This window comes from Chrysochloris asiatica, unplaced genomic scaffold (genome assembly GCF_000296735.1).
Source record: "Chrysochloris asiatica unplaced genomic scaffold, ChrAsi1.0 scaffold00038, whole genome shotgun sequence".
NCBI lineage: Eukaryota > Metazoa > Chordata > Mammalia > Afrosoricida > Chrysochloridae > Chrysochloris > Chrysochloris asiatica.
Window position 1 is genome coordinate 991631 of NW_006408556.1, and position 10225 is coordinate 1001855.

Here is a 10225-nt window from a genome sequence, read left to right on the forward strand (position 1 = left end):
ACTTGTTTTCATTTTCTTCAGCTTCATTCTGAATTTGCATATGAGCAATTGATTGTCTGTTCCACAATCTGCCCCTCACCTTTTTCTGACTGATGATATGGAGCTTTTCCATTGTCTTTTTCCACAGATATAGTCAATTTGATTTCTGTGTATTTCATCTGATGAAGTCCAGGTGTATAATCGTCTCTTAATGCTGTCTAAAGAAAGTATTTGAAATGAACAAATCATTGATTTTGCAGAATTCTGTCATGCAATCTCTAGCATCATTTCTATCACCAAGACCATTTTCCATTTTCCAACTACTGATCCTTCTTCTTTGTTCCCAACCTTTGCATTCCAATCACCAGTAATGATCAATACATCTTGATTGCATGTTTAATCAATTTCAGATTGAAGAAGTTGGTAGAATTCTTCTATTTCATCCTCACTGGCTTTAGTGGTTGGTGCGTAAATTTGAATAATAATGCTATTAACTGGGCTTCCCTGTAGGTGCATGGATATTATCCTATCACAGACAGCGTTGTACCTCATAACTGATCTGGATATGTTCTTTTTGACAATGAATGTAACACTATTCATCCTCAATTTGTCATTCCCGGCATAGTATACCATGTGGTTGTCAGATTCAAAATAGCCAATACTAATCCATTTCAGCTCACTAAAGCCTAAGATATCATGTTTATGCATTCCATTTCATTTTTTACAATTTCCAATTTTCCTAGATTCATACTTCGTATATTCCATGTTCCAATCATTAATGGATTGTTACCACAGTTTCTCTTCATTTTGAGTTGTGCCCCATCAAATGAAGGTCCTACGGGCTTTACTCCCACAGGCTTTACTCCATTCGCATCATCACAGTCAACTCTACCTTGAGGAGGCAGCTCCTAGAAAAAGACACTTCCCCTCCCTGAGCCTGCTTTCCCATTGATAAAAATGAGTTTGTGTTCACATCCAAAAACATCAAACTTCATAAGCTCTGTCAATACCACAAACATCCCCATATCACTGTTGAAAAGTATAGCATTAAGTGAAATGAAGCACAGGATAGGGTCCAATTCACAATGACATTTATCAAAATTGTAATATACAAAGAAAAAAGCAATGCTATACATTTTAAAGGTCATCATAATATTTAAAAACATACTCATTAGAATAGATATCTGTGGAGGGGAAAGAATGGGAATGGAGGTCAAAAAAAAGAGACTCCTTAAACTAATCATTAATTAGAATGCACTGAACTCACTGGGATTAAACTCAATTCCTACACACTTGAGACAGCAACAACATTAAAAATAAATTCAAATGGAATTACTAATACAAGTTGTAAAGAGCCCTCTGGATAAATATTTAAGACTAGAAGGATAATTGCTACTGATCTTGAGTTGTAAATTTGCTTTCATTTCTAGCTTCAGAGACCTGCTCCAGGAACTACTGAGGCCATCAGAAGGACAGTGGCATCCTTCCTGGGTCAGCCATACTCATCTCTCACTGGGGAGTTAATTTAAGGTAAGATCCAATCTGCAACTCCTCTTCATTTATATTCTCTGTTTCCCCTTACATTCTGAATCAGAAAAACGGGGGTGGGGGGTGGAAAGTCTGAATTTTCAGTCATCATTTAAGATCTGTGCTGATATTCTTGTTTCAACTGTGTTGTTTAGTGGGCGTTGTAAACTCAGTGTGGTTTCTATTCTCTAAGAACAATGTTTCTCTCCCACTCGGTTTGTTCCTCTTTTGTATTTTTGAAACTTTGGCATTCAAAGTGGGTTCTGGTCTTAGCACATCACATCCTGTTTTCTGCTGATAAATATGTGTTTTCATAGTCTAAGATTGCTTCATCTTTGCATAACTTGTCTTCTCAGCTCAAAAAGAATAGCAATAAATAACATGTACCCTATAATCCAAGGAAAGGGATAATGTAGTCAGCCTCTCTAAACTGCTTAGTACAATTCTGACCATAAAATTGTTGTTGTTGTTAAGTGTTGTCCAGTAGGTTCCTGCTTAGGGTTTCCTAGGAGTTGAGTTTGAACTGCTGACCTTGAAGTTTACAGTCCATTGCTGACCCTACAGCACCACACCAGGAGCCCATAAAAAAAGGGCTTAATAAAAACCAGAAGAAATATTTCTTTTGTTTCCCTACCCACCAACACACACACTCATTGGATATCACAATTGGATTAATATAGAAACAGTAACAACCAGATAAAATTTCTGTCTGAAGAAAGGCAGCTACTCTCAGACTGGCTCCAGGATTTACAATTCTCAGTGACTGAGAATAACACAATAAGAACCCTAAACAGAACACAATGTTTCCCTTCTTGTTGTCTCCATACTCTAGGAATCTGTGGCTCTGGAACAGGGAAGTCCTATTGGTGAGCAGTCCATTGTGTGCGGAAAGAAGGAAAGAGCATTTTTCTGTCAAATAACTGCTCTTTGGAGCCAGCAGCCACTTCCAGTCTGGCCTGTGGCATCTCTCCCCACACCAATTCTTGAAACAAAAGGAACAAAAGGAGAAATTGCTATGTTCTTACCTGGAGGGTCTTTGCCTTGAATCACAGAGGAATCCAGCATGATTACATTCATGAACAAAGCCACTATCCAAGAAATCCACTCAGAACTCATTCTGAATTTAAAATGAGACACTAAAATCAGGGAAACCTCTCAGATTGGGGCTTGCCTTCACACAATTCAGTTTAAAAAAAAAAAATACACTAAGAAGAGTAGAGCTAACTTCCTGGTCTCTTTAGGTTGGAAACTCCTCAGATTGATAACCAATGAAGATGGAAGAGTTTTTCATCATTAGGTGCTAGGTAGAATGTTTTCATAAAGTCATGTAATACCACTCAAGAATTCTTTACCTACAGAATAATTGATATTAAAGTTTAGGTGAATGAAAAATTAACTGGAAGAAAAAGAAAATTACCTAGTAGAGGGTCCTAGAAGAACTTGACAGATTGTTTATTATTCTCTTTAGTACTATGCCTGACCTGTTTTGACCAATTGGATCTCTCTTCCCATGGATAACATTACCCATAGAAAATATGTAGCTAAGTAAGAATATTCTTAAACAGATGCCTTAAAATGAGTTAGTGAAGGAATTGTCTAAGAAGTAGAAGAGATAGAGAATAACCAGAAGAGACACACACACACAAAAATGGAGGGCTATCAAAAAAATTAAATGCTGTCAAAATGTTTGAAATGATAAAATATAAGAAATTGTTAAAGTGTTTTGTAATTGTAGAGCACTGATGATTTTCTATAATAGAGTGTTCAAAAGAGTGAAAACTACATTGTTGTTGCTAAGTGCTGTCAAGTCGTAGTGACCCTGTATTGGGTTTCCAGAGAGCAACTGGTGGATTTGAACTTCCAAAAAATGAAGGCAGATGGTATAACAGTATTTTGAGAATTTTGGAAGTAAAAACAAGAAGGAAAATAGGATTCTTATTTGAGGGGGACAAAAAAGACATTAAGGGAAATATATATTTAAAATAGGAAAAATCTTAACAAATTTCTTGGTCAAATCTCAAGGCAGAAAAAATTTGAAGATGAACAAGAGGAGAAAAGAGAAATTTCTCCCAAAATATTGAATGAATGGAGTACAGAGAATAATAAAGAATGTCGGTATTGGCAACAAAAGGAACTTCTTCAGATCTGGGAAACCAACTGGAAATTTTGAGGTGGGAAAGAAGGAATGAGAAAGTCCAAGCTGGATGACTTCAACAGACTCACTTGAGAACAAGGCAAGGTCTTCTGCTGAAAGGAACTGTGCAGGGCAGCTAATTATTTATTATTGTCCTTCTAGCCATATGTCTCCATTCTGTGATTATTGTAAATCTTATCCTCTGTGCATGTGATTGGAGTCCTGGTGTGGTTCTGTAGGTTAAGCACTGGATCCATCTTAAAGTGAGTCATTAAGATGAGCAGGACTAAGATGACTCTAATAATTAAGGTCCTGATGTGGTGCTCCGGGTTAATGAGCTGGCACTTAACAACAACAACAAGGATTAAGGTAGAACTATGGAGTAAAGGGAGTCCTGGTGTAGTGCTGCGGTATGGGTTAATGTACTGGACTGCAAGGTCTGTGGTTCAAGCTCACCAGCATCTCCTTGGAAACCCTATGCAGGGTCTCTATGAGTCGGAACTGACTTAATGGCACATAACAACAAATGAAGATTAAGGTGGGGCTAAGGACTCCTGGTGTGGCACTGTAAGAAAAGCACTGAACTGTTCATCGTGAGGTCGGTGGTTCAAACCCACCAGTCGCTCCTTGAAAACCCTATACTGGGTCAGAACTGAGTCCATGACACTTAACAACAGTACTTTACTAGAGAGTGTGACTCAAGTCACCAACCATAGTTTTCATTGGGGGCATGAGCTGAGTCCAATATATAGGAATCCTTTGGCAAAGCTCCTTCTCTTGTTCTGGCTCTTGCATCTGGCTCATCATGTATGACCTCCCATTTGTGGGATTTGCAGCCTTTTCACCAGCTCCTGAAGCCTCGTGCATCAATAGCCTGTGGTCTGACCTGCTGATTTGGATTCCTCACACCTGCACTAATGTGGGCGAGGAGACTCCTCCAAACTGAATTACACATTTGGAACATGTGTGACCATGTCCTTTGACAGTTGTGAGTTCTGTGAGAATATGCAGCATACCACAGAACCCTGAGACACGAGGGAGGGGAAAAGTGGTGATTGATGTCAAGGACTATGGAGTAATATAACAGGTTGGAAAAGTGGAGCATTTGAGATGTCTTTAATCATCACCTCATAGAGACCAGCCGCATGCTGTTTTTCTAAAAGAAATTATTCATGCAAGTTGGAAGAAGATATATTTGATAACTAAGAAAAGTAAGTTTCCTTTTTCATCATAGTAGTCTATAAGTGAGTTTGTTTTGTTTTATAGTTATAAATATAACACATTATTTATCATTTTAACCCTATTCGTACATATACAGTTCAGTAACATAGGATCACTCAGAGTTAGAACTTACTCAATAGCAATGGGCTTGGGTTAGAGGTTTGATTGGTACAACCATCACCAATTCTTTATCATTTATTTAACCAAGAGTCCTGCTCAGTGCTGTGCTCCATGCAATGATGAAATAGACATGTTCTTTATCCTGAAGAAATATAGAACTTAGGTGAATTAGTCAACATCCAACCTAGGTGGGCTGAAGAAACAATCTACTAAAATGTCAGGAAGGAGGAAGTTAACTTTGTAATGTTTTGACACACAAGAAGAGAATCAATTCTAATTTAGTCTAGAAAGAGCTCATAATGGAGTTTATATCTGACCCAAACCTTGAAAGAGAGAATCGTCTTGACAAAACATGATTAGAGGCACCACAATGCCTTTAATTAAAGGCACACAAAATTATGACATTTTGTGTGTGGCAATGTCTGTGGGCTACATGCACCTTCCTGAAATGGTTGTGAATGCTTCATTTCTTAAGCAGAACCAGAAAAGTCTACCAAGCAGAGAGTTTTAGGATTCAGAATATTCAGGACATGTGGACAACTTGTGAAAAAAAATAATTTATCTGACTGTCTTTAAAATTGCTAATTATCTTTGTTATTAGGTGCTGTTGAGTTGGTTCTGAATCATAGCTACCTTATGCACAACCGAACCAAACACTGCCCAGTCCTGCACCATCCTCATGATCATCGATAAGCTTGAGTCCATTGCTGCTGCCATTGTGCCAATTCATCTCATTGGGAGGCTTCTATTTTTTCACTGTCCCTCCACTTTACCTAGCATGATGTCCTTCTCCAGGGACTGGTTCTTCCTGATAATATGTCCGAAGTATGAGAGACAAAGTCTGACCATTCTGACTTCTAAGAAACATTCTGGCTATACTTCTTCCAACACAGATTTGTTTGTCCTTCTAGCAATCTCTGGTACTTTTAATATTCTTCTCCAACACCATAACTCAAATGCATCAATTCTTCTACAGTCTTTCTTATTAACTGTTTAACTTTCACATGTACATGAAGCTATTGAAAAGACAATGGCTTAGATCAGGCACATCTTAGTCTATAAACAGTCATCTTGAACACTTTCAAGAGGTCTTGTGCTACAGATTTGCCTACTGCAGTATGTCACTTGATTTCTTGACTGCTACTTCCATGAGTGTTGATAGTAGATCCAAGCAAAATGATGTCTTTGACAACTTCAATCTTTTCTCCATTCACTATAATGCTATTTATTGGTACAGTTGTAAGGATTTTTTTTTTCTTGACATTGAGGTGAAATTCATACTAAGGATCTTCATCAACAAGTATTTCAAGTTCTCTTCACTTTCAGCAAGCGAGATTGTATCATCTGCTTATGGCAAGTTGTTCATGAGTCTTTTTCCAGTCCTGATGCTACAATCTTCTTCATATAATCCAGTTTCTTGGATTATTTGTTCATCATACAGATTCAGTAATTACCTACAACATATAAGTATATCGATAAGACTTCCTTGAATGGGAGATGGCTACAATAAATATTTTTTTATTTCTTCATTTTCCTTGAGGAACACATACTTTGATAGGTATGGAAGAAATGGTTAAGATGGTAGCTGACCAGACAACCAAGGACTACTTGAATTATGCCTTACCAAATATGGTGGAGCTGCCAGAAAAACTCGCCACATAAGTAGTAACAGCAAATTGGAAGTCAAACTCTTACTCTACTGTTGCTGGTCAAACCATGATACCCCAAATATGAGTAGAAGTTTTTATGGTATACTTTTCTGAAGCATGAGACCCTAAGCATGGTCTCATATTCCCTCTTAAAATCTATGTTTGCCTGTAATTATTAATACTGAAAGATTAATAATTCTCAAGCAGAAAGAGGGAAGAAGAAAGATGAGTGAGTCACAAGGGGTTATGTCCAAATAAGCAAAACCATATTCAGAAAAGAGTTGAAATACTATTGTGTAACTTTTTTTTTATATATAAATATCCTCAAAAAACAAGAGCTATAACTCAACTAGATATAAGCACATCCATAGTCACTGCAGCACTATTCACAAATGCAAAAAGATGGAGACACAAGTCCCTCAGGTCAAACCCCCTTCCAAGACTGAGACTCAATGGGAATACATAAGCAGACACGTGCTCTGACTGGTGACCACATTGGTCACCAAAAGGGGGAAGTGAGAGAAAAACAGCAATGAAGCTGTGAGCTAAGTCTAACCATGTCCAATACACTCTGTGAACCTGGGTGGACACCTGGTTGGCCAGCAGTTTGGCAAGACCTGGGTACTCCTGGGCCCAAAGTCAGTGACATAGCCACAGAGGACTAGAGTAGAGAATGAACCATCCATCTGAAAGGAAGAGAGGGCATATGCACAAGAACACCCACACTTGACCTGGCTTCAATGGCTGGATGATCAGAGTTCAAATAGAAGAAGAAAGAAGAGGAATAAAAGAGTAATCTGGTACAATTTGATGAACTTGACCTACACCTATGGATTCAGTAGCTCGAAAGAGAAGACAAATCTTTACAGCGAGGATCATTCCCACCCCCTCAATACACAGAATAGACAGGGATGGGCAACTTGGATATTGGCTACCCAAAATGGAGGGGGGGAGGTGAGACTACAAAGGCAAGAAGTGACTGGCTTACAAGCTTTCAAGAGGGAGCCTAGACCCAGAGGGTGCGGAGGAAGGTAGAATCTCCACTGAGTAGTATCCAATCTGTCTGGGTGGGGCTGATGAAAGCAGATGCGGATAGGTCTCTTGTAGTACAGTAGTGAATAATTGTTATCAGGACTGACTGTGAGGGTTGGAAATGTAAAGGTAGACATTTTGTAGCAAAAAGAGGGGAGTAGTTGACTTTGTGGTCCAGTAGTGGAGGTTCCTGGGACCATCAAGGAAGAAGAGCGGAGTGCGGGACCCTACCCAGAGAAACAGTGACACCAGAGATGGAGGCAGAGACAATGACGTGGAGAGATGAAGCAGCTGGGAACTCTAGACCCAGAGAGGGAGAAGGGCTGTATGATGATGACCAGGGGGCAGACTTGTGAGGTGTACCATTTGATTGGTTGATGGAGGGGATTGTAACCATGGCAATGAAATGATGACTGTCAAGCTAATGTTCTCCCATGTAAACTATCACGTAATTCACAATAAAAAAAAATTTTTTTTTAAGATGGAGACAGTCTAAATGCCCGTCAACAGAAGAATGGTTAAAGAAACTTTGATGCATATACACAATGGAATGTTATGCAATATTAAAGAATAATAAAGAATCTGCAAAACATCACACAACATGGATGAACCTGGGAGGTATTGTGCTGAGTGAAATTAGTCCATTACAAAAGGACATATATTGCATGAGACCACTGCTGTAAAAGGTTAAGAAAAATTTTCTTGCTAAATGAAACATTCTATGATGTTTGCAAGGGAAGGGGAATGGGAGAAAAGGGAAAAAATAAAATGAATAGAAGTAAGTTCTGTTAACTGATGGATATATATATATATATATGTGTGTGTGTGTGTGTGTGTGTGTGTGTATACAGTTGTTAAGAATAAGCAGAGCAAAACATGTACCAATTCAACAGCTTCTCCATGTACAATTTTGTGACATTGATTATATTCTTCAAGTTGTATAACTATTGTTACCTTTTTTTTTCTAAGTTAGTCCCCCTCCCCATTAACACAAACTCACCAACCCCTAAGTTTCCTATATAATCTTTTGAGTTGCTATTGTCAGTTTGGTCTCATGGTGGGTATGCTAAGAACTGGACTGCTAACTACAAGGTCATCAGTTCAAACCCACCAGCTGTTCTGTGGGCGAAAGATGAGGCTTTCTGCTCCTGTAAAGATTTTACAGCCTCAGAAACCCTATACAAGGCAGGGGGTTTGGCTGTTTGTTTTCTCTCGGTTAGGAAGTTCTTAGAGCATAATGCTTAAGGCAAACATTTTTTGCTAGTTAAAATAAGCTATTGTTTGGTTTTTAAGAATACTTAAGAGGATAATTTTGGTTTAAGATTTAAAGATTAACTCAGGACAAAAGTTCTCTCCATGCTCCAAAAAGTCTGTAGTCTGTGAGAATTTTAAATTCTATTCTATATTTCTCCCCTTTTACTAAGTATTCTTCTATAGAATCTTTGATCAAAATGTTCTAATTGTGTGACCTTTTAATACCACTATGGTTCCAACCCCTCGTCAACATGACCTTCCGTACCCTGGAATCTGAGCAATCAGGAAAATAACTTCTCCTCCCTGGGTAAGCACAATAAATAAAGAAAAAACATGTGAAAGATATCACTAATGTTCACCAACATCCTCCACTTGTTAGACATTATACTTCCCAGGTTCCTGGGGCTATGCGACTACTTCTGACCAATATAAACCAAAGTCTCTGATCAAAACATGTAACTAACAGTGTGTGACTCTCTGCCTCTCCCTCTACCAAAGCAACCAAGGGGATTTTGGATTAAAATGGTGAAACGTAGTGTTATCCACTAAACTACTATGGGGAGGGAGCAACTGCCCTAGAGAAGCACCCATACATAAACAGCTGATTCTGTTTAAGTGAGAAATAACCTTAATTGAGCACTGGGACTTAATTGTTACTATAACCTGGTTTAACTTAACCAAACAAATATAAGACAGGACCAAAAATGCTCACCCTCACCCTCCATATCCCACAGGTAGATTCAAAGAGCTATGAATTAGAAGAATGACCACAAACAAAGAAGCAGAAGTCTCTGTATACAGAGCATATGGCCCACGACTATGAGTGCATTTAGAAGTAGATATCATTGGAATAGATGTTGGGAAGGGTATGTGTGGAACTGCATAAAAAGGTGGCAATCATAGAGAACTAAACAATTGAATTTTACCATTTTCCCTTCTTCCTACCCACACCTACCTTGGTGCTTTGCATATTTCTTTGTTTGTTTTTATCTCACTTGTAAATGGAGCAAACACCCTATTTGAGGCTAAGGAATGAGGAAGTGAACTGCAGATTATTGCTATTGTTGATTTTCTGATCAATCCTTTGAGGTACCTAAATATCATTCTTTTGAATACTTTTTCAGTTAGGTCTATGACCTTTTCCTTCCCCAAAACAGCTGAGCTTTCCAGGTGAAGACAGAATAGGAGAGAGAGACTACTTCTGAATATTTTGTTGTTGTTGTTGTCAGGTGCCATCGAGTCGGAACCGACTCATAGCGACCCCATGCACAGCAGAACGAAACAATGTCCGATCCTGGGCCAACCTCAC

The 10225-nt window shown here is 38.5% G+C and overlaps 1 protein-coding gene across 1 annotated transcript in view; it reads right to left on the reverse strand.

Annotated features, from left to right (window-relative positions):
• LOC102820994 (HLA class II histocompatibility antigen, DO beta chain-like) overlaps window positions 1–10225 on the reverse strand; it is a 61831-nt gene that overhangs the window by 12838 nt on the left and 38768 nt on the right. The window contains exon 3 of the mRNA XM_006860546.1: window positions 2532–2594. Within this exon, the coding sequence (XP_006860608.1) occupies window positions 2532–2594 (63 nt within the window). The remainder of the gene's footprint in view (window positions 1–2531; window positions 2595–10225) is intronic.